The following is a 24,900-nucleotide window of genomic DNA, read 5'->3' as shown; positions in this document are numbered from 1 at the left end:
TTTCATTTTTCCAAAGTGAATTTTTTTTATTGCCCATTTTTTCGTATAAAAACCCAGAAACTTTAATGAAAAAAAAATCATTTAGAAAAGAGGCCATTTTTTGTCAATAATAATAATAAAAAAACTAGATGGAAAATTTTTGGCCAGTGCTAATAAAAATGAAAGTCTTAAAAATATGATATCACTTTAAAACATGTGGGGTGCTCCAGGTTATACACACACGGCATCACCACTACCCAATTCTGGAGCAGCCCCAAAGCCCAACCCCAATAAAAATCTATAGACAGAGCAATTTATTTGACCCCAGTTATTTTTTACATCTAACATTTAATTGTGAAAAGAAAGGGGGGAGCTAAGAAATGTGTCTTGTGGGAGAATATTTTTCTCACTGGGATTTATGACTGCAATGAAAAGTTGCCTGTGTGCATCACAGCTGGCAGAGTCAGGGCCGGTGCAAGCTATTAGGCGACCGGGCGCTAGCATTTGGGGGGCGGCATTTTCTTCGGCGGTGACCCCGGCGGCCGGATCTTCGGCCGCCCTGATCGTCATCGGCATTTAGGCGGAGGGAGCTGGAGCAGGTGGGTGCGGGGAGGGCCGCCTGCAGCAAGTAAGGCGGGGGGGGGGGGACACGCAGGGGAACTCCCCGCCCCAGCTCACCTCTGCTCCGCCTCCTCCCCTGAGCACGCCACCCTACTTTGCTTCTCTCCCTCCCAGCCTTGCAGCGCCAAACAGCTGATTGGCGCCGCAAGCCTGGGAGGCGGGAGAAGTGGAGCAGCGATGGCGTGCTCCAGGAGAGGGTGGAGCAGAGGTGAGCTGCAGCATGGCTCTCCGGGCGGGGGGGAGCTGCCATGGGGGGGCGCCTCAGGGCGGGGTGGGGGTGGGGAGCTGCCGCAGGGGGGTGTGCCTCAGGGCGGAGGGGAATGGGGAGCTGCCGCAGGGCTCGGGGAGGGGGCGGAGCAGAGGTGAGCTGGGGTGGGGAGCTGCCGCCCCCTCCCCGAGCCCTGCGGCAGCTCCCCACCCCCACCCCGCCCTGGGGGGGGGGGGAGCTGCCACGGGGGAGGTGCCTCAGGGCGGGGCGGGGGGGTGGGAAGCTGCCGCAGGGCTCAGGGAGAGGGTGGAGTAGAGGTGAGCTGGGGTGGGGAGCTGCCGCGGGGGGGGGGGGGGGGGGTACCTCAGGGCGGAGGGGGAGGTGGGGAGCTGCCCCGGGGTGGGGGGAGCCTCAGGGTAGGGGGGGGCGGGGATCTGCCGCAGGGCTCGGGGAGGGGGAGGGCGCAAGGTGGAAGTTTCGTCTAGGGCGCGAAACATCCTTGCACCGGCCCTGAGCAGAGTCGGTCAGATGGTGGGGTGAAATACGAGTTGTGACGATCCTTTTAAAGGAAAGTGCTGAGTTCTGTTTGCTGGGAGAGTTGTCTGGACAACTGCTGGATGCTCACAAGCATATCCAGGAATCCTGGAAGTTCTCTGAGTTTTAGCATTGATGATTCTTTATCTGAAAATTTATCATGAAAGTGTATTTACTATTTTCCCTTTAAAAAGTGTCCTGGAGCAGAACCAATGTTATGTAACTCCAGGGACCAATTGTGGCAAGACACCAAGCCACAGCTAGCAACCGTGCTAAAGAGCCAGAATGCAGGAGATGCCGCAAAATGGGATGTTTTGCAATAACATGCAGGTCACCCAGAGTAGCAGAAACAATCCAAGAGAAGATTTTTGCAGTGGGGAGCTTAATAAATGTAGGAACTTCGGGAGTTCTCTAGTTGCTGCTTAATGCAGGGCTCTTTGTGTTTATGTCCTTACACACGACACCAACCGCACACCACAAACTGCAACGATCATAAAGTTGAAACAAACACTTTGCCAACACCTCATAGTTTGATAATTATTTGGGAAATCTATCGATATCATCACCTAGTATGATGATCTATCTATCTATCTATCTATCTATCTATCTATCTATCTATCTATCTATCTATCTATCTAATGAATTACAATTTAGTTGTAGCCATGTTGCTCCCAGGATATTAGAGAGACAGGGTGGGGGAAGTAATATATTTTATTCGACCACCTTCTATCTCTGGGGCCTGGTCTGCTCTGCAACGTGGTGTTGGAATAGCTATGTCTGTCAGGGGTGTGAAAAACCCGCAGCCCCTAACTGTTGTGCTTTGCTGGCAAACCCCCCAGTGTAGATGTAGAAAAGGACGGCTGTCAGGATAGGTGTTGGTCTGTCAGATGTTGGTCCTGCTCTGAGCAGGGGGTTGGACTTGACCTCCTGAGGTCTCTTCCAAACTTGATATTCTGTGATTCTATGATAGCCATTTGGGGTGGGGAGGTGTTACCGTAGTGGCACATGCCTGTCTGCACATGCTGTGTCTGCACTAGGCTGTTCTGCCAGCCTAGCTAAACTCATATAGGTGGATAAGTCACTCAGGCGTTTGTGGAAATGTTACCCTTTGTGCCCTCCCATCCTTCCTCTGTCTTGTCTATTTAGATCGTGAGCTCTTTGAGGCCAGGACTGTCTCTAGCTGACTGTGTGTCTGTGTTCTCAGTCAGGAGCGCTAGCACTGCCGTACTACAAACAATGAACTGCTAGAGAGGTCCAGTGGCCTGAGTGCCAATGGGAATCTGGCTCCAGGGCAAACGAAAGACCCGGTCAAAAGCGATTTTAAAATCTGAATATTTTTATTTAGTAACTTTTTTTTTTCCAAACAGAGAAAAAAATAGAAGAACATTCTCCCCCCCCGCAATAAAATCAGACTTTTCATGTGACGTCTTTCCAATGGATAAGAACACATCTTCCCTAATTATATATATATTATATATTTTTTTTCCGTACAGTACGCAATTAACAGGCAAAAACGAACATCGATTTTTTTTCTTTTTAAACCAAATCTGTTAATATCCAGATGAACTAAATGAGCAGTAGTGGGTTTGCTTTAACATTAAGCAGGTGTACGTATATCCCTGTTTGTCGGCAGGTCCATATACAAAGTACAGATATCAGTTTGTCATGCCACTAAGTCAGCTTTGTTGCTGCTGCTGGTAATTTTGGATTAAACTCCTTGTTAAAACATCACAGCTCACCCTGACTCCGAGGGGCTACCGACAGCTGAGAATAGTGATAGAAAAAGTTAGCAGTGTCTCAAGGTTTTATGTTTGATTATCATATAGAACTTAAATGGCAAAGTCCCCCTCTTTCTTTCACCTCCTCAAAGGAACGTGCTCTGTGCCATTCATAACGCAGCTTCCATCAGTGGCTGTGCAGATGGGTTTATCAAGGGACGAGTGACACTTCACCCCGAATTCAAGCCAGCTCAAAAGTGGGGGAAATGTTTGTAAAGTGAGATAAATCCATGCTCAGATCTGTATCTCAGGCCCCAGATTGCATGTCCATTAGACATTCTCAATGTAAAATTCTCACCTAGGTGCAGATTTCTTGCACTCTCATTTTGCTCAGATCTGGGGTTACTGTTCTCTCTTTGTAACAGTAGTAGTTTTCCCCTCTCACATTTTGTTATGAGCTGCCTCCTAGCTCTCGAGTTGGTCTGAGAACAAGTGAAAAATGTTGTGAAAGGGTTGCATTTTTTCCTGTGTTCTTTGGTCAACGTTTCAAATGGCAACAAAGACTTTTGTCAACATTTCAACTTCTGATGGCAATTTTTGTCAACATTTCATATTTCAATGAAAATCTCCATCAAAATTTCAATGACTTTTTAATCAAAATTTCAACAGTTATTTCTGTCAAAATTCCAGATTTCAATTAAAATCTCCATTGAAAAGTCAGCATTTTTATCAAAATTTTGAAATTTTAATGAATTTTTTGTCAACATTTTAGATATCAATGAACATTTCCATCTACATTGCAACAATGTTTTTCATCAAGAGTTCATAGTTCAACAAAATGTTGTCAGCATTTCAGTGAATGTTTTTGCCAACATTTCAACAGGTTTTTTGTGCCTGTTTCAAATTTGGATAACATTTCTCATTGAAATTTCAAAATTCAAAATTTTCGCCCTGGCTCGCCCGAATTTGTCCCTTGACCTTGATGGAGTCTTGTGCCCACTTCTCAACCCTCCAACAACAAAGTGCTCAGTAGTTCTCCCTAATAAAATAAAGATATATATATATATTTCATTTATAGAGATTTATATATTTCAATAGATATTTTATATGGAGAGCAGAGATGTTCTCCATCTTTCTATCTTTACATTACATCACTTTGGACACTGTTTCTGCAAGAAACCAGCCCAGTTCTACAACAATGTGGCTCCGAGAGGGAGCTGAAAACTACTTCCTGACCCCCGTTCTGCCTTAGCAATCACCAGCATCATTGGCCACTTAGCACATGGGCTCCATCAAGCTTGCACCCATCTATCTCCAAGTGGGATTGGCTTCTAAGGCATCAGAAAGGTAGAAACCATTGACCTCTAACCCTTCAGAATCTCAGAGGGGGCTGATTCCAGGTGGAAGGGTTACCTAGATAGGCTTGGGCTAAATAGATAACATGGCAACAGCGTCTGATTGTATCACTCAACTCCGCCACCTAGGCACCTCCAATATACAGACAGCATGTGTCTGTGTCTACGGAGGCTCAAGAAATATGTGCAGCGGAGCTATGGGAAGCACCAAAATGTGGGGTCTCCTGGGCTTCTCAAGAACATCTTCTCCACATGCTTCCTCTGGCGTCATGTGCTTGGAAACTCCCAAACTCGACACCAAAGTGGCTTCCACCACAAACCCCAGGCGAGCTTGAAATTTGGCCCCAGTTTGTGAACCAGGGCTGAGTCCTGGGGTGTCTGAACAAAACCCAAAGCCTCATTGCAATACTTTTACACAGCTCTAATATGCACTAGTGAGGCAGAAGCATTATCTATGGGTCTAGATATATACAGTCTCTCTCCCTCTCTTATATATAATGTATATATTAATAAAGAACACAATATTTATACAGAGATATGTAACATTATAAAATCTGCCTAGATACACCTTAGTATATATACAAAGAGAGGTGCTATATCTCTATAGAAGTATTGTATGCTAGATTAATACGTGCTGTTAATCATAATGAATACAGCACCATTCCTGCATTTGATGGTGTTTTACCATAACACAGAAACACTATATATATATATAGTGTGTGTGTGTGTGTGTGTGTGTGTGTGGTGTTTCTGTGTCATTGTAAAGCATCTTATTACCTCTCTCTTTTTCACTCCTTACATTGTCTCCTCAATCCCTGTTCCTGTAAGAAACCAGTGTAGTTTCTCTGTGTGTGGATATGCATGCATTTGCATACATATATGTATGTGAATGCATGTATATGGGTGTGTGCATGCGTGTATATGTGTCAGTGTGTGTGTGTGAGTGTGGCTGCCTGTGCCGATGCTCTCCATTTTGCGTAGGAGCAGATGGGATTATTTAATTCCCTTTTGTTTATTTGATAGCAGTTTAAACAAAGCTAAGAAGCCCCCTGTTTTTGGAAGCATCTGAACATCCGTGACTGCATGTGAGCGTGTGCATGCACACGTGAGTACACTGGGAGATGGTGTGCTGTTGGTCAGAGTGCCAGGCTTGTTCCCATACGTTACGTCCCCTACACACGGATTTTCTCCCTGCACTGTGGCGAGGCTGTTGGGATTAGCAGGACGATGGCAGACACACAGTACTTGTGGCGAGACATCCATGGTTGCAGACGCAGCAGAACACTATCCCAGCCCCCTGTCCCGTGGGCTGGACCCTTGCCTGGCAGGAACAGCAGTGGCTCCAGTCTGATCCGATTCCAAGTGACGGAGACACCGTTCTGCTCCATCCCCCTCCTTCAGCAGATCCAGGCCAGCATGGGGTCCTGAGGACATGGGGGGCTCTGAGACATTTCCTTAGTCTGTGGAAATGAGAGTAGTGTCCCCAGGAGTCACATGGATCAGGAGACTATCGGATACTCCTGCTTCCCTCTTTCCAAAGGAGTGCCTGATGGATGGATGGGAGCTGCGCGGACCCAAGCACACCAGAGCAGGTTAAAGGACACTATCCACCTCTGAACATCCAGGGACTGTCCCATGCCAGTTCTCATCCTATGGGGTGGAACATCCTCTGGATTCTTGCTGGTGCTGGGCTGCAGGCAGCGGCTTGTTTTTATTGTAGGGATGCTGATGAGCGTTGGGCTGCTCCTGGTGGCTTATTTTCATAGGGTTGCTTGTGAATGTGGGGCTGCTCGCTGTGGTTTGCTTGTGAGTGCCGGGGTGCATATAATGGGCTGGGAGGGATAGCTCAGTGGTTTAAACATTTGCCTGCTAAGCCCAGGATTGTGAGTTTAATCCTTGAGGGGGCCACTTAGAGGTCTGGGCAAAAATCTGTCAGGGATGGTACTTGGTCCTGCTAGTGAAGGCAGGGGGCTGGACTTGATGACCTTTCAAGGTCCCTTCCAGCTCTATGAGATAAGTATATTTCCATTTATTGTAGGGTTGCTCGTCACTGCTGGGCGGGTAACCTTGCTTTTCTTTTAGAAGCAAACAGCGCTGCAAAAAGCATGCAGAGTGGAGTGGCCTTTTGCAAACAGTTCTAAGAACCAGGAAGGTCGGTCTCATTCGAGGCTTAGCAAACTGCCTCTCTTCACGCTGCGATTCCAGACAGCGAGAGACCTCGGTTTGAGCATCACGTGGGCTTGATTGTTTCCTTCCCTTTTGTTCCACGTGAGGAGAGCTTGAAAAGAAGAAGCCCTCGGAGCAACTCAACATCTGTGACAAAGCCAGACAGGAGCTCAGCTCAGGAGGCAGCTATGAGCATCACAGACACAGGGGCCTGGATTCTCCCTCACCCTGCCCTGGCAGGGGAAAGTGCAACTTGCAGTTACAGCCACTTTCAGACTCTTTTCGGCAGCCAGAGTGGGTGCAAAGGGGCATCAGCGTAAGTGAGACTTAGCCCCTAAGGGTGCATCTGAGCCAGTGTTGCCCGTTCAGAACAAGGAGGGATATAGCATTGCCAGCCATGAGCATTCAGGAATCATGAGGGCAGGTCCCTAAAATCATGAAGCTGGCTTACAACTCATGACATTGACTTTAAAGAAATCAATAAAAGTTGTGTCCTTCTGGCCACTGAGCCTCTAGGGATGCATTTGGGCTACTTTGACCTCCACCCACAAGGGCTAGAAAATTTCCTCTAAAACAAAACAAAACAAAAGCTGAGATGCCTATATTATCCCAGGACTCCGGGAGCTGGGGCATTAAGAAAAGCACCAGCTATCATGAGAATCACCATAAAATCACACACGTTGGCAACGCTGGCAGAGTTGGGAACTCTTGCTGTCTTCTCTACCTCTCCACAGTGAGTCCTTCATCTCCGCCTCTAATACATCTTTAAAATATCAATGCTGCAAACGTCCAGATGTGAAGCCTAAACCCAATGGCTCCACCTTTAAAGGAGCTGTCGGCGTCACTTGTTGGCACAAGCCCTAGAATGCCAAGGCCATGCCAGGGGCAGGGCAATTGGGTCTCTCAAAGGGGGGTTATGGGAGATAGGAAATTCGGTAGGATCTGACCATGTGAGACCCAGGTTCCCCTGACAAGGCTAGTCTGGAGTTTTTGTAATCGGACTCCTCAAACATTTATACCAGAAAGACACTTTGGGGAGTTATGGGCCGGGGGAAGGGGGCGTAAATGTATCTTCGTATGGCACCTATGGGCTAGATTCTCCAATGTGCCAAAGTGGGCATAAAATGCTCTTATTTCTGATTGGGTGGTGCCACACCCACTTTGCCCAGGGGTAAGTGACTGTGTGAGAGGCTGGGCAATGGGGAGTCAGGTCCTGTCTGTTTGTTATAGCCTCGTGTAATTTACCTGGGCTGGATTCGCTCAGTTATGCTATCTGGCACCTCTGCACAGAGGGGCTGCAGATTACGCATGTACCCACTTTTAGCCCTCCCCCCCCCCCCCCCGCCCAGTGTGAAGAGGACTTAACACGACTGAAAATCAGGCCCAGGGCTACAGCTGGTTTGGCCTGGATCTAGCCCTCTGGCTAAGTGTGTCATGTTCCCCTCCCATGACTGGTCCATATAAATATAAACTGAGCCTGCTCATACTAGCACTTAAGGCAGTGACGCCTTTAACTGACTAGGGTGCGGCTGTGCCTTTGGTGTTGAAGATGCCAGGTCGATCCTACATCCTACTCAGGAGGGAGAGCTGCACATAGCTCACTGGATTGGCATTTGCAGTTATGTGGCATGTGCATGGCATGCAGGCCCCAGCGTGGGGCTAGAGGTACTGTGTGGCTGGAGGTGTTGGAGTGTGCGCCAGCCTGTACAGGTGAAACTGATGTTCTCCTGACCTCGTCTTGTCATGAGAAATCTCATGGTGCTCTTCCTAAGAGTACCTCTGGTATCCTGATCAAACCTGAACTCTGGTCATACCCCCGTATCATGTCCGTAAGTTACAGTAGTCTTCTTTACTTTATATGCGAAGCTCTTATACGGTGCTGTTGTGCATTGTTGACTAGCTGCCGCGTTCCACTCCAGAGGTGGCTGCATTTCAGTGGTTGGTGACATTTTCCCTTGCCTGCCTCGCAGGACTGTTGTCAGACTTCGTTATAGAATGTTTGAGATCCTTGGAAGAAAGCTGCTAGAGAAGGGTAAGCCATTGTTTTAATGACCACAGGAAGTCAAGGCCTCGATTTTATGCCGCTCGATGTGACCTGGTTTGTGAAGTAGAAAAGGCCTGTTCTGACTCTCTCAAGTAGAGGGCAGGGGCACACAGCAGCCAGGACTCAGAGATAGGAGAGAGAATACAGACACATTTGGGGCAATGGGAAAAGTCTAGAACTTTTCTAAAAATCATCAAGGTTTTATAATGTTCTTTCTCAAACACCTCTTCCCTCTTCTACTTTTGCACTGTCTCTGCCTGTTCTCTCCCCCACCCCGTGACATCGTCTTTCTTACCCAGGGGACTATTTCTCCACAGGAATTTTTTATAGTTGTTAAATGTAACTGTCAACCTGTTAAAAAATCCCATGGAAATTCTTTAAGCATGAAAGAGCTTTCACAAAAATTCTCTTTTTCTTTCTCCTAAATGGAACGTAACCCTTAAAATTCTGCAAGACTTGGAATTGTAGAACCCAGGAAGTGCTACAAGGCTCCAGATTCTAGAATCCAGGAAGCTCTAACATTCTAAATGAAGTGATCCAGAGATTCTCCTCCCAGCCAGCAACCAAAGTTTCAGCACCACAAAGTAAAGAGACTTCAGATTCTAACTCAGGAAAAAGTTGGAGGTGGGGAGAGGAGGTTGGAGCTTAATCACAGCCTAACTTCAGACCCGATGATGAATTTGTGATGTTCTCTGTTTCTTTTCCAAACAATTCTATTTTCATCCCCCGACAGACAGTGGGCCAGACACGCAGCTGGTGCAGACTGGCTTGGCTCTACCTGGATGGCGCTACACCTGCTTTACAGCACCTGAGAGCCTGACCCAGTGGTTGATTTGGCAGATGAGAGATAGCAGCGAGGTCCCAATCACGTGTAGTCATTTGCGTAGACTGTCAGCTCCTTGGGGCAGAGATCATCTCTTTGTTCCGTGTTTGAACAGTGCTTAGCTCGATGGGGTCCTGGTCCATGTCTACCACAGTACAGAATAATAATTTAAAATCCCATGGCACGTGTTGTACTAATAGGTGCATCAGCCTCAGAATTTTGGCCAGATCCCACCTTGGGTAATGACATTTGGCCATCCTAAATTCCCCCGCCATAACTGGATAAAAAATCCTTCTTCACTTCCTGCCTTAAACTGCTGGGCAGCGTGGCCATGCAGCTGTTAAACGGCTGCCGAGTGCCGGCCCAGAGGTGGCTGCATTTCACGGTGAGTGAAATGATCTCGGTTTGTAATTGTTCTGGAAAACTGGCGGAGCTCTTTGGGCCGTTGGTTGAAAGAAAGCGCTCAGATGCCAGCTGGCCTGATGGCAGTGCCCTGTCTCCTGTTGCAGGGGGGAGACAGGCCATTAATGACCTTTGTCATCAGTCCTGATGGGAAAATGAAGGGAAGCAGCTAGGTTTACATCAAGGCTACAGTGCTGGGAAAGAACCCAGGTGAAGGCGGAATCGAGCCTGGAGGGGCCCCCTGCGTAGTGGGATGAAGCTGGAAAAGGAAGCTGATTGCCAATCACAATGAAGGCCGGATTGCTGATTACAATAGAAATCTTTGCTCCCAGGTGGGGCGCCGGCTCCACTACATAGGAGCCCATGGAGCTGTCTTCAGAGCAGTTCATTGTGTGTGGAATGTGCCTGAACTCTGGGCTGCCCACTGCGGCGTAGGGCAAAGCTCCCGCCTCCCGAAGCAGGGGCAGGCGCAGGCCTGCTGGAAGGCAGCACCGCGGACGGGGAGCATGTCCAGTAATATTTAAAGTGGGAAAGGCACCAGCCTAGGCTGCAGGAGACCTGACGTCTATCCCTGGCTCTGCCACTGGTGTGACGTATGACCTTGACCCTGTCACTTTTCCTCTCTTTGTCTATGTAAATTGCTGGCTCTTGGGGCAGGGACTGTCTCTCACTATGGGTACGTACAGCACGTAGCAGATGGGGCCTATAGATGCTAACGTCATGCTAATAATAAAAGCTCTTTGTGCTGGACTGAGGCTGGACATCATTTACCAGCATCTGTAATCACAGCTCTGCTGTGATGCTACAGGGCGAGCTAGTATTACAGCAGGAGGATGCACGTGGTGCGCACGCCTGTATCTAGCCAGCATTCCCTTCCAGGACTGAAGAGCCCAGGCCAGAATTCAGAGAGACCCTGACATAGGCTGAGAGCTGAGGAGCCAGAGAGAACCATTGGGTCTCTCTGTGTCCTGCATCCTCCAAAAAGAATCTCCCTTTATAGTCATCACGGTGTTCCTGGTAGGTGTGAATTTGAATAAGGTCCGTGACCCCTGCAGGGGCAGCTTCTGCAGGCCTCCCTCCCCGCTCTGGGTATTGCGATGTGGACCACACGGTCGTTCCGCCACTCTAGTATGGTGTGTCCACCTCTGTGGAGAGGTGGATGCACCAAACCTGAGTAGCGCTGCGACTGCCCGGAATGGGGAGTCAGCCGCCGCCCCCAGGGACAGGAGCTGCTGTTCCGGAGTGAATGCGGGCCAGGCTCGTTCTCAACGCCCCCGCAACCAAGCCGTGACTATGGGTTTTCCCCCCGCCATCTCCACCATGGAATTAACTAAAAATTTGCACGGCAAAGTCGTAGCCTTAATCCAGCCCCCTCCCTTCTCCATCAGGAGATGCTCTCTCTGGTCCCCTAGACCAATATCTAGCAATATCTCAGGCATGTTGTAATTATCCTCATTGTCTAAAGGGATAGGAATGGATGTGAAACTGACATTCATAAGTTACATGGTTATAAACAAACAATTTTTTTCTGCATTCAGGGAATATCAGCGCTGAAACTGACTGGTAGCTAGTTCAGGGCATAATAATTGTACTTTAATATCCCTGATGGGAAAAATTCTGTATGGTTTTGTAGGGATGAAACCAACACTGAGCTCTAGAAACAGAACAGGGGGAGATAGAATTTAATGGATAATCTAGGGTGACCAGACAGCAAAGGTGAAAAATCGGGACAGGAGGTGGGGGGTAATAGGAGCCTATATAAGAAAAAGACCTAAAAATTGGGACTGTCCCTATAAAATCGGGACATCTGGTCACCCTAAAATAATCTGAGCCTGCCTGTGAGTTTTTTGAACCAACCCAGAGATCATAGCAGAGATAATCTATCAGACTGTGGTGTTTTCTGTGGGACATTTCCATCATGTGATCAAATCGTTGCTGGTATTTTGCAAAGGGAAATAGCAGAACAACTCTGATATTCAGCTTTGGAAAGTGCCTCTGTAGCAGTTATTCACTAGGGATTTTGTAATGCACAATGTGTGCCATGTTAAAAGCGATGTCAAAATAGCTCTGAACTGTTACTGGCTGCTGTATAAATATTAAGCTTTGTTTTTCTGTTTTTTTTTTAAAAAAACCAAACTCTTAACTCATTAAAAAGAACTCTCTGTGGAAGCTATTACCATCACTCCAGTTAATAAACTAAACTAGTCTGTCGGCATTTTTACACGATACCATGACTCTAGGGAGACAGAAAATTAAACATTGTTTCACTTCGTTTTCACATAGCAGAGAACAAATCAGCCAACACGTAGTTCCCTGAATAGTCCTCTGCCTTTTAAAAAGTTAGAAGATCTATTCTGTTCAATCTAGAGCTCCTCCACTGTGTATGTTTGTCAGTGTATATTTGATGAAGTTTTTTTCTTTTTAAAACTATCATAAAAAACCCCTCCAAAACCCTTAAATGAAAGAAACTGACCCATGAGCAAACTGTTACGGGGACCATGTGGCAGGAACAAAATCAATTTCAAATGGCACCCTAACACAGACACAGTACTGCAGATCAGTGTATAATGTCCCCGCTCAGTTCCCAGACTTCCAAGACCCGGCTGTGAACCATTGATCCTTGAAATGTGTGACAAAGCTCGGATGCGATAGCTGGCAGATCAGAGAGCCTAGGATGAAGTGGGATCAAACATTTCAGTAACACCGATCAGGTTTCCCATAGCCTCAGCTTCTGGATTCAGCATTTCTGATGTCAGTAATTTACAGTAATAAAGAACGAGAAAACAGCAGGTCTATTTGGGACAGTGGAGGTAAGGCTGGGTCTAAGCTGCATGCCTGTACCTGGGGCTCGGGTACAAAGAAGAGGTAAGTGTCCACCTTCATTTTAACTTCACTGCGGTATTGCTGGTTTCCAGCTTCAATGCAGGGGATTCATACTGGCTGGTGTGTCTGTCCCCGCTGCTCTCTTCTGGATGGAATCAGAACTGCTTGAGCACCCATCATAGACCCTGTATTGCTAAGAGTTGATGAGGATTCTCCTTGAGCGCAGGCAGCAGTGGCCGGGAGCGACTACCGCCGGGTGTTCCCAAGCCTGCAGCCTGGTGATAACAGCAGTGAAATCCAAGCCAGATTTCTGACAGTGTTATAACCATTGAGTGGACAAGCTGATGATGCAAAAACTGCGCCTGGTTCTGGTTGAAGTGCAACTTCCCTCAGGTGCGATGAAAATCCCCAGAGAGGTCTGAGCGAGGAACCCGGGGTGATGAGCACTGGATGCTGGTGCTGCCTGACAGCAGGGACACAGACCTAGTGTGCAGTCTCTCTAATTGCTGGCTCTGAGGTCTGTGTGTGGCTCTGCCAGCCCTGGGTCCAGCTATCCCTGGTGCTGAGAAGCAAGCAAAGGGGATTAATCTCCTGTCATGACCCTATACTGTGTGCACAACATCCCAGGAAAATAGACCAGCACCCTGGACCACATGAAGGCCCGTGGACAGCAGAAGGTGTTTTGAGCTGGAACCATTTCTCTTTTCAAAGCCTCATACTGCCCTCTCTTCATTCCCATGGAGACAGTTTGGGGGGAGGGGTCTCAGAGATCAATTGTTTCTGCTGGCAAAATCCTACCCCCAATCTCCCCACAGCAAATTTAAACAGAAACGTTTTTTTCCCCACAGGGAGCCGGTGGAACTCACTGCCACAAGGGTCATAGAGGCCAGGAGCTTAGCAGTTTTTGCAAAAGGACTGGGCCTTTTTTCTGTGTAACAAGAAGATCCAGAGTTGGAAGACTAAGGAGCTAAGAAAACAACCAAGAGCTTTGGAAGGGGCTATCCACCCATCTGCTTCAGGGCCAGTGGAGGTCAGGAGGAAACTTCCCCACGGACAGCTTATTCCATTGATACAGAGTTTCAGCCTCTGAGGACGCTGGTGCTGGCCTGTAGGAGACAGGCTCCTGGGCTAGATGGGTCCTTGGTTGGATCCAGTGTGGCCATTGCTATGTTCCTAGGTCCTGGGCAGGGGAGGGAGGTGCCAGCTTCTTTTGGGGCCACCTGGCACCGTCTCTGTCTTTTTCTGGCAGGTTAGCTGGGCATTAGGCTTGAGTCTGCGTGGCGAGGATGGGGTCAGTTCGAAGGCAGAGTTACCCCCCCACACCCTACAGAATCTGTGTTCTGTGGTGGGAGGATGCAGTCCTCCTGGCTGGTGACCAGCTGTCCCCCAGGAGGCCCTGGTGCTCCCAGTCATGTTGCCATCACCACGGTACTGAAAAGGAGGGATTGGAAAATGCTTTGGCACGGGGGAAGGAAGAGTTGCATCCCAGCTGCTCCCTTGGGCCCAGGGGCTCCCGGACCTAGTGAGGGCAGGAGTGGCACTTTTGGGGGAACTAAAGCTGCCATCCTCCGGTGCATTCCTAAAAAGAGTGGAGTACTGGAGTTGCCCCGTGAGACATGGAAGGAAAGGAAGGGGGAAAATGAATGAAAGAAAAAAGGAGAGGCGAAGAAAGAAAGCAAGAAAGAAAGAAAGAAAGAAAGAAAGACCAGGGGAAACAACCAGCTAAAAAGAAAGGCTGAAGTAATTCTCCTTGGAGCTCAGTGTGGGGTAGGCAAGATCAGACGTTGCTGATGCGGACGCTCAGGGGGCTGCCCCCCCGCTCTGATTTTTCTCGCAAGGTCTCCTCCAGCTTCAGCTTCTCAGGGTCCCCGAACCGCACCGTCTCGTGGACGCAGCACAGGGGCGACACCTTGACCACCTGGTCAAACAGGCTGAAGTCGGCCACGTACTTGCCGCTGGCCGAGAGGGAGATGACCGGGCTGAACTCATAGCCCCACAGGATCTCCTCAGGCAGGTACGAGGTGCGCACCTGGCAGGTGGCACTGGTCGACTCCACCGTGCCACTGAGTATCACCACCAGCTCGAAGTCTCCTTCGCCCGTGCGCAGGGCTGTGTCCCGCAAGGGACTGGAGTCGTCCACCACATGGTAGAAGGTGAGGGGTAGGATGAGGAAGGGGCTGTCGGAAGACGTGTCCACCTGGAAGTCCACGTTGACCTGGTTGAGCCGGACGCAGTCCCCTTCCTTGGTGAGGTAGGTGTTGAGCAGCTTGCCGGTCACCTGGCAGCCAATCAGCAGGCTCTTGCGCATGTTGGCCACCCGGATCATCAGGCAGGTCTTGCCGTTGTGTTGGGCTACCACCGCGTTCTGGCTGAACTTGATGGTCTCCGCTCTCTTCTTGGGACGGGCGATCTTGGCCAGGAAAGTGCCGGTGATGAAGATCTCCATGATGGTGGTGAGAACCAGCTGGCTGATGAGCAGCACAATGGCCAAGGGGCATTCCTCGCTAATGTAGCGGAAGCCATAGCCAATGGTGGTCTGGGACTCCAGGGAGAAGAGGAACGCTCCAGTCAGCGTGTGTACCTGCATGACACACGGGGTGTGGTTGGCCGGGGGGTCGAACTCCAGTAGGTCCCCATGCAACAAGGCCACCAGGTACCAGATCACCCCGAAGATGAACCAGGTGCCGGCAAAGGTGGCGGAGAAGAGCAACAGCTTGTAGCGCCACTGCATGTCAATGAAGGTGGTCCACAGGTCCTTGAGATAGAGGAACCGCTTGTCAGCGATGTGCTCCATCCGCACGTTGCTCCGGCCGTCCTTGGTCATCACGCGCCGCTTGCGCAGGCCGGAGCCGATGAGGGGGCGGCTGTCGGTCTGGGTGGTCTGGCTGTAATACACCTTAGTGGCAGAAGTCATCTGGAAGAGAGGGCAAAAGGGATGGGACATGGTTAGGAGCCACCTCAGGGTGGGCTGAGATCAGACTCAAACGAGGGCCGTTGGGACTGAGCGTGGACAGCAGCTGGATGAGACAGACAGACAGGCAGACAGCCTGTATGCGGATTGCTGGGTTGGATAATGTGTGACTAAGTAATTTATTATTAAAGCTAATGAATGTTTGCCACTTTAGCCAACTGTACGGAAGGGAGACAAGGGGCGGTTTCTATTCGCTGTTACCTCTAGGAATGTTAAATGTTTCATTCAGTGATCACCGTGGGATCTTTGTGATTGAGATCCTGCCCTCTATCTCCACCAGGGGCACTGTAGTGTGTTTATTAGCCCTTCTGATTCCTGGGCTCACTATCAGTCTTTCTCCCCCGCACACTCCAAATACTGGAGAAGCCTGCAAGAGAAAATTGCAAATTAACCACAAGGGGGCAGGATTCTATTAGTTTTAATAATAAATTACTTAGTGATACATTCTCTTTTAGATTCTACACCGCTTCTGGGCAGGGACAGTCTGTACAGCTCCTAGCGCAACGAGAATCCAATCCTTCTTCTTTTTCTTCTTCTTCTTCAACAACCCTACCAGTTCTTCGTAGGTTTGCTAGAACTGAAGTGACTTACCCTGATAAACTCAATGCGCAGACCTCTTTCGTTCCCACTGTGTAGTGTCATGAAACCAAATGTGCCAGCTTTTCAAATGGGGAATGACACAGGGATTAAATACCCAGGCACGGATGTGATCTCCTCAAATTCATTGTCAGCTGTTAAATGCTGTAATTGGAAGCAGATGGGCCATGACTGTAATTCTACAAGGCCAGTGGGCGAAGCAGAAAGTCAGCGTCTCTTTCAGTAGTGTCGGATCTAATCTGCCGGTCAGACCGACAAACCGAACAATCCAGATACCTACCTGACAGAGAGAGGGAATCCTGCCCCATTGAAGTCAATGGTAAAACTCCTGCTGACTTCACTAGGGCCAGCATGTCACCCAAAGGGTCCGTCTACACTGCAAAGAAAAACCCGCCACACTGAGTCTCGGAGCCTGGGTCAATTGACTCAGGCTCGTCGGGCTAAAAACGGCAGCGCAGATGTTGGGGCTGGGGCTGGAGCCTGGGCTCTGAAACCTGGCCGGGGTCAGGGTCCCAGAACCCAGGCTCCAGCCCCAACGTCTATTTATAGCCCCTCAAACCCAAGTCATTTGACCCTGCTCCGAGACGTGATGCTGTGTGGCTTTTATTGCAGTGTAGACGAACCCGCAGACACTGTCTGTCTCTTACCATATGAATCTATCTAGCTATCGAACGATTGTCATTTATACCTCTCTCTTTTTCTCTCTCTTCATACACTCATCTCTTTCGATCTCTATCTATCCCCATACACCCCCTCTATCTATCTATCTATCATTGAAGCCTTCCCCTGTTTTGCCAACAGGACCCCCTCAAGGTGTGTGTGTTGAGGTTAAGGGTGTGGAGCTGCAAAGTATCCTCGGGTGGAATTAATTTTTCCACAGTCTGGTGCAGGAGGGGGCTGGGCATATGTGCAGTGGACTTTCCCCATCCTCCTCCCTCCCCCCCACCCACCACACACAGCCTACACATGGCTTTCTGGTCCAGGAAAGGATGTAGGGGTTGCGGCTGGAGAGGGATGGAAGTGGCTGATCATCCCTTTCAAGATGGGAAGGAAGCCAGATATGAATCTCCTTCTCTGCCAGTACATGCCTGTGCAACCTGAGCTAATGGGCATCTCCATTAGCCATTAGCAGTAAAGGGCCTATGATGCACATCCGGGCAGTTCTGTACAGTACATGTGAATCCCTGAGAGCACTGGGCTGCAGGTGGAGATGACGACGGAAGAGGCAACACCAGGAGAGGGCACACGGGGTGGCAGAGCTAATCCCCGTGACAGCCAGCAGGAGGCGCGGCTGTGGTGAGTGGACCCCATGACAGACCCCAGGACCAACCTTCCTCTACCATTTAATTCCTAGTCTTCCCCCCTACACGTTTTATTTGTCGCTCCTATCAGTTCTGCTCCAGCGTGCTAGCAACAAGGGAGGCAGGAGGTCACCAGATGCTTTGATGGTGAGTTACCTTGGCCTCTTTCTGAGCAGGGGCTTAGAGTGCCACCTGTTTAGCTTGTCAAAAAGAAGACCGAAAGGCGACTTGATTACTGTGTATCTAGGGGGAGGGGATAGCTCCGTGGTTTGAGTATTGGCTTTCTAAACCCAGGGCTGTGAGTTCAATCCTTGAGGGGGCTATTTAGGGAACTGGGGTAAAAATCTGTCTGGGGATTGGGCCTACCTTAACCTCCTAAGGTCCCTTCCAACCCTGATATTCTATGATTCACAGGGAGAAAAATCTCAGGTACTAAAAGGCTCTTTCATCTCGCAGAGCATGATACGAGCCAATAAGCTGACACCAGACAAATTCAAATTAGAAATAAGGTACATGGTTTTTAGCAGTGATGGGTAACGAAGCTCTAGAACAAGAGCAGTGATGGGTTCTCCATCTCTTGGTCTTCAGGTCAAGCCTGGCTGCCTTTCTGAAAGATGTGCCTGAGCCAAACACAAGTTCCTGGGCTTAGCTCAGGGGTAACAGGTGAAACGTAAGGACTGTGGGATACAGGCAATCACAGGGGACGATCTAATGGTACCTTAAACGCTGTGAATTCACGAAGGGCTAGGGAAAAAATCAGGTCATTCTTGTGTCCCGGTCCCCTCAATAATAATAATAGATACTCCAAACCTCCTTTCCCCATTTTCCCCAGAAAGTGTCACTCTAACCCCACCACTGCCCATGATACTGTACATGGTATTGTTCTTATTGGTTAACTAGGCAGTGTAGAAAGATCAATAACCACCACGGATAAGTAGATCTTCGGCCTGATAGTGATTGACCCACATGTCAGAGGCCCAACCATAGCTGCGAAAGCTCTCACCGGACACAGATTTCCTACCCCACTATCAGCTGGGCACTTTAGCTGATATGTTGGCGTTGTTATTATTATAGCTGGAGCCCAGGGCTCTGTGGTGCTGGGTGTTGTACAGGCACAGAGACAGTCCCTGCCCCAAAGCATTTCAGACAAGGCGTGGGAGAGGAGGTGACTTGTCCTAGATCTCCTGATTCCCAGTCTAGTCCACTATTCAGCAGATCTCATGAGTAGCTGCCCTAAGACTTTACCCTGAGCCCCCTTTAACTTAGACTGGCTTAAGGAAGGCTTTGCCCTGGTCCTGTATCTCAAGTCTCCACGAGGTTGTTCGCCAGCCGATGAGCTCTCCTTTTGCAGCGAATTCCCAGGGATAACATAGAGCAGTACCTGCAGTACACAGTGCTGAACAGGAGGGGGAGCTCAGGGAGTTAGGATGAGAAGGAGGGTGATGGTGCAGCTTTTACAGTAAGGGGGAGAGAAAAGGACCATGTGACCCTTCTGACCCCTGCTCACTTTACTCACAGCACAACATCTGTAGTGGGATAACGCTGGCTGCAGACCAGGCCAGCAGGGGCGGGTGACTCTGATCCTACCTCCGTCTAGTATGTAGCCGGCCCTCATTACCCAGTGCGGCAGTGCTGTGATCCCCATTGTCCCCAGAGCCTCCAGTGGGAGTTTGGCACCTAAATATCCTTGTGGGTCAAGCCCGGAGTGACTTGCCCCAGGTCATCCAGGAGTTCTGAGGCAGAGCAGGGAACTGAGCCCAGGCCACCAGCCAGCTCTCTAACCGCTGGCCCATCCTGCCTCTTAGGGTGAGGCTGTCCCACTTCTCAGCTGTCTCTCCCACCCTGGTTATGCAGCCCACACCGCACAGCCGTCAGCGGGGAACCGACGCAGTAGCACCCCCAGTGCGTTATGCAGTTAGACGAGCCCCTCCCAGCCAGCGGACGCCTCTCAGGGCTTGAGTCCCACCAGGGCGGCTAGTTTCTAACTCATATATGTACACACCACAGTCAGCAGATGGACGGGAACTCCGACTCCTGGAGCTGCATAAGCACCGGCCCCGACCCTGATGGAGGAACCAGCTGTGGGTGGCTGCCTGTTAGAGGTGACCCCAGTCCAATTCCCAGGTTGTCAAGCAAGGCCGTCTACCCTTAGGGAGGCCCCCTAACGGGTGATATGACTGAACACGCTACGGAGCTGATCCGAAGCTCTTTGAAGTCAATTTGAGTCTTTCCACTGACTTCAGCGTGCTGTGGATCGGGCCCTGAGCCAGAAGGACTTGCACGGCAATTAAACACCCCCATGAGTATCAGGAGGGGGCATTTGGCAGCCGTTTCAGTTAGGCTTAGTGTGACTAGATAGCAAGTGTGCACCCAGAGTTACCTGGACTCACAGGGCCTCTTCGCCACTTAAGCGCTAGCAGTTTAAGTGGTCACCAAGCTACGCTGTGAGCATTCTCAAGCAAAAGGCTGCAGCTTTATAACCCTTCCCCCATATTGGTGAGTCCAGCGCAGCACCCAGGCCCTGCCTTTTTCCACGCTCAATTCGGCACGCTCTGAACTCCCCCCAGCTCCAGGAGTCGGGGTTCCCGTCCATCTGCTGACTGTGGTGTGTACATATACGAAGTTTGTCAGGGAGGTTTCTTTGCAGGAAAAGCAGCTGGTTGGCGGGGAAGAGCTGACAGATTCCCAGCCGGGGCTCGATGCCATTTTGCTGGCACGGAAATTTGCAGTGAAAAGAAAATGTTTTGCTTTTTTCTCTCGCCCCCCACCCCCGCTAATCCACATCAATGTTCATTTCCTGCTGGTGGGGAGAGTTGCTTGGCAAAACTCTAACCCGCCTGTGTCCGGTTCCGTGGACTGGGCAGAGGTTCTGCAAGCCACGGAAATCCACGTGACCACTTGTAATTGACATGATCGCTGGGAGCCATGTGAACAGCACGACCTGGGTGGTCAGTGGAAGCGACCCATAAAACAGGATGGATGTGATGTGATATAGAGGCAATTCCATCCCTATTATCAGTCCCTAGAACTCAGGGGGTTACACCAGGGCTTTAATTTGGCCCATTGAACCTTTCATCCCTAAACTGCCAGTTCAAACCCAAGTTTCTGGATCACGATAAGCCACTCAAACTGATTTAACAGCGTCCACACAAGGGGCTTAAACTAAATCAGCTTGAAACTACAGCTTGGTTGGCAGAAGATTTTTTTCCCCTATGAAAATTCCAGGTTTTCATTGAAAAGCAAAAAAGAAACAAAACAAAACAAAACCACCCTGCAATTTTTTTCAGATTTCAGCCCTGGAAAACTGATTAAAAAAAAAATTCTATGAAAACTGGAATATTTTGGTACAAACACATAGTAACACTCCAAGAAGTTTACAGTCTAAGACAAGGCAAAACAGGTGGGCACAACAAGGAAGTGGCTGGAGAGAGGTTGCAGGGGGCAGGGAGGAGAGTGGAGAACCAAAGATAAGGGAGGATGTACTAGCACACATTAGCTGTGTGCAGTTCTTAGCCAATCAGGGGCGGTGATCACAAAATTTCCCATTGGCTTTTCACCCTGTGAACTACTTTGGACTATTCTGCGTTATGTCTCTTTAATTATTGTTCCAACCAATGTATCGGTACTGAAGATCCAGCAGCCTGCAGTTCCCAGAATCTCTCCTAGGGGCATCCTGAAAGATAGTGGGCCTTACTCTCCATCACTGTCATCATTTACATGAGTAAATGCTGCCATTCTGATTTACCCCTACCTTGCACTGGTGTAAACACCGCCCTGAGGTGCACAGGTGCCGGGTGATGGAGAATCAGGCTCCACTCCACGGCTCTGGTCTAGGGCCTGGTTTTACTGAGATTGCTGTTGTTTTGGCAGGGGTCACCAGGTGGCGCTCTTGCACAGTCATAGGAGTGGCGTTAGTTGGGGGTGATGCTGAATTCTGGGGGAGCTGTTGCAAGCAGTAGGTCAGTTTGGTGGAATCTCTCTAACTACAATCAGGCCTAGGGGCAGAGCTACACCCTGGGAACCGGGCGTGGGTGCCTGGGCTGAGACGCCTGAGAAGGGGGTTGCCTGCCTGCTATCTGGGACGCCGCTGTCCTAGGACCGGTGCATATAGTGTAAATAAATGAGTTACATTAAAAAGTCCTCAGTCTCTGCAGCCCTGATCAGTCCTCCTATGGGACACTGACCTGCCAACAGAGGGGTGACAATATCTGCCCCAATAACAACAGCCGCCACTCACCCCCCCTCCACCAGTGAACCTTGACCATGCGCTGGAGAGACCAGCCCCAGGGCTGAAGGGGGAGCTCAGTCCCTCTGACCTGGTCGGCTCTTGCTGTCCCTGCTGATGGAGCAAACCTGGCTGCCGCTTGGGAAGATGATTTTTGTGCGGGAGACATTCGCCTGCTAGGAACCAGACTGAGACCCGACAAACTCGTTTCACCCCCGGGGACCACCCAACAGCTATAAAGGCCCCCCGATCTTAAACCACCCCTGCCACGGAGTTGCTGGTGGCCCCCTGGACCTTATCTCTCTCCTGTTCTTCCTGGCTGCCCCAGCCTCCTCCCAGTACTTCCCCACAGCCTCTCTGCTGGGGGCACACACTTCTCCTCTGCAACTCCTGCCACCTGCAACTGGCCACAACAGCTTCCCTCTCCTTCACATGCCCACTGCCCAGGCCTGGTCATTCCTTTCCCCGCTGGGAGAAGGGCGTGGCTAGGATCTGCATGCAGCACGGTGCGAAATCCAGCCGTAGTAGCAGCCTGTAAAACCTATTGATCTATCCCCAGACACCGCCCCCATCTATGTACCTGTCCCTCTAACTATCCCCATACACACCTCTCTCTCCATCCCTCCTGTCATGTCTGAACCCCTTTCGGAAGGGGGGTGGGTGTGTCTGATGGGCCACATCAGTCACTTGCTAGTTACCCTCCTCCCCAGGGAGCCTTGGGTGCCTTTCTGTTTGTCACATGCTCTGGGACCCTCCGATACCAGGACCCATAAAGCACCGGCCTGCGAGATGCCCTAACTAGGTCAGGCCTCCCCTCACCAGGGCGGGCAGCCGAGGCTCCTTCACCCCAAGAGCGCTCCTCTCCCTCCCTCTCCCTCTCGTCTTTCATTACCGTCACTTTTCCTCACTGCTCCAGAGGAGGAGCCGGGCCATGAGAGTGCAGGCGCACGAATCCCCCGCAGGTGCCTGTCACCCAGAACGCCTCGCACACTAAAATCCTGTCTCACCGCCCGGCTGAGGAGTAACCGGGGAAGACAGCTCCATTTGGCTAACACAGTCATTGGAATGGAAGAGTATGCCGGGCACAAAGGCATCTTCAGAATTTACTGGAGAGGAGTTCACAGCTGATCTTGCAGCTAAAGCACCGGCCCGGGAGGCAGGATGTTTGGGTGCTGTTCCTGGCTCTGCTACTGTAACCACTCTGCGCCTCGCTTTCCCCACTAGCACCATGGGAGACCAGTTTCCCAGGGCTGCTGTGCGGTGTCTATAAAGTGCTCTGGGATCCTCAGCTGAAAAGGGTTGGGGGTAGTGATTGAAGGCATTGGGAACACGTAATTAGCGAGAGGAAATATCTGGCTGTGAAATGCAAAACTACAGGCCCATGCCCCTCGCCATCACCAGCTACTTACCAGGCTGCCGGACACATGTTCACATGTCTCAGCTATTGACCTCAAAGCACTTTGCCAAAAAGGGCAGCATCAGCACCCACAGTTTTACAGAAGGGGAAACTGAGGCATGGAGAAGCGCTGTGACTCACTTAAGTCCACACAAAAAATCCATTCCCATCCCAGAGTAGAACAGAACCCAGGCCTCCTGGCTGCAACTCCCCTGCTTTAACCCCGGAACTCTGCCCCCCTGTTGCCTCCTGTACCTCACAGCTAGTGTCTAGTGGTTAAAGTAGGGGGCTGGGAGTCAGGACTCCTGGGTTCTATTCCCTGCTTGGGGAGGACAGTGGGGACTAATGGTTAAAGTGTCTGGGGGGGCTAAGAGTCAGAACTCTAGGGGTCTTGTCCCAGGTTGGGGAGGGCAGTGGTTAAAGTAGGGGGCTATGAGCCAGGACTCCTGGGTTTTATTCCAACCCTGAGTTTTTCAAAGCTTGTGAGCCAGTTCCCCCTCCCCTCCAAAATCACGAGATTGGCTTAGAAATCATCATTTTTTAAAACTAATAAATGCTGAGCACTATCTATTTACCTTCTGGTTTCTGAGCCTCCCATCACATTTTCAAGCTTTTCTCCACAGCCACGAGGGCTAGACACGTACGCTTCCTTTAGTGCAGACTGAGATTCTCCTGCACTTTCTTGGTTCTAGAATTTGGGGCTTCAAAACCCGCCACTATATATCATGAGACTCAGCGAGGCCAGCTCCCCTTTAGTAGATACATCCCTAGAGCTGGGAACAGAACCCAGAAGGCCTGATTCCCAGCCCCGCCCCTCCCCACTCTATCTCTAGACAGAGGAACTCTGGGGCCAAACAACAGGGGGCTGAGGGGTGCCCAGTGCCTTTCCTCCTCACCTCTGCTGTAGGGCTGGTTCCTGCCCCAAGGTTCCTGCCTGGTCTTGCCCCACTTCCAGCAGCCCGTGTCCCCTCTGCTCTGCCTGCAGGATGCCCTCAGTGCCAGCCTCAAGACCAGCTACAAGTCCGGGGAGCTGTGGTGATTGCCCACCTGGGGAACCAGCAGGGAGGAGGTGGTGGGAAGCCGTGGTGACAAGGTGGATACAAGGGAGGGTCAGTTGTGTGTCTCACATGACAAATTTCTGGGGACACCCCTGCTGCACAGACCTTGAGAGCGCTTCCCTCCAGAGCTGCTAACCCGACCTCTGCCTTTTACTGCCATCTACCTTGTGATGTCCTGTCCCTGTAAATGTTTGAATACTTCCCCCCACCCCAGTGAAAAGCCTCAGTTTCATGTTGGTTTTGGTTTTGCTGCCTGAACAATAAAGCTACCACCAGAGCAAACAGCGGGGTCTCTCTACCAGCTCCCTCTGGGTCTGGGTCTAAGCCCTTCTTGGCTGGGTCCAAATATAACATTTGGCGACTAAAGATTTCTAGCCCATGAGCGCCCAGTGCTGCATCTGCCTGAACAAGAAGAGGAAAACGTTTGCTAATAATACAATGAAAAGAGGGGGAAACTTCACCTAGAGGCACAAGGTGGCCAACTGCTGCTTTTGCTGCTGGGATAGTGAGAACCAGCCAGCTAGCGAGGGGGAACTGGCAATTAACAACAGAACAAGCTGCTACCTGGAGCTCCTGCAAACATAACAGTGAGGGGTAAGTAGGCAGCCCTTTGGTTGCCCTCATGCAAGCAGGCAGAGAAAGAGAAACAGCTCAGCCTGCACTGAGGGTCTACAGCTAG

The 24,900-nt window shown here is 50.2% G+C and overlaps 2 protein-coding genes across 3 annotated transcripts in view; one reads left to right on the top strand and one right to left on the bottom strand.

Moving 5' to 3' along the window:
• Window positions 1–24,900, top strand: part of LOC101948039 (junctional adhesion molecule A-like) — a 333,339-nt gene that overhangs the window by 134,456 nt on the left and 173,983 nt on the right. The window lies entirely within an intron of this gene.
• Window positions 11,425–24,900, bottom strand: part of KCNJ10 (potassium inwardly rectifying channel subfamily J member 10) — a 55,743-nt gene continuing 42,267 nt past the window's right edge. The window contains exons 2-3 of one of the 2 annotated variants that reach the window (XM_008170352.4): window positions 15,846–16,011; window positions 11,984–15,587 (exon numbers count right to left, since the gene is read on the bottom strand). In XM_008170352.4, the coding sequence (XP_008168574.1) occupies window positions 14,451–15,587; window positions 15,846–15,869 (1,161 nt within the window). In that variant the 5' untranslated portion in view covers window positions 15,870–16,011 and the 3' untranslated portion in view covers window positions 11,984–14,450. Of the gene's footprint in view, window positions 15,588–15,845; window positions 16,012–24,900 lie in introns of both variants that reach the window. The other variant, XM_005293756.5, reaches the window with a different exon arrangement.

Source organism: Chrysemys picta, chromosome 20 (genome assembly GCF_011386835.1).
Source record: "Chrysemys picta bellii isolate R12L10 chromosome 20, ASM1138683v2, whole genome shotgun sequence".
Classification (NCBI taxonomy): Eukaryota; Metazoa; Chordata; order Testudines; family Emydidae; genus Chrysemys; species Chrysemys picta.
This window is presented reverse-complemented; position numbering and strand designations above follow the sequence as displayed.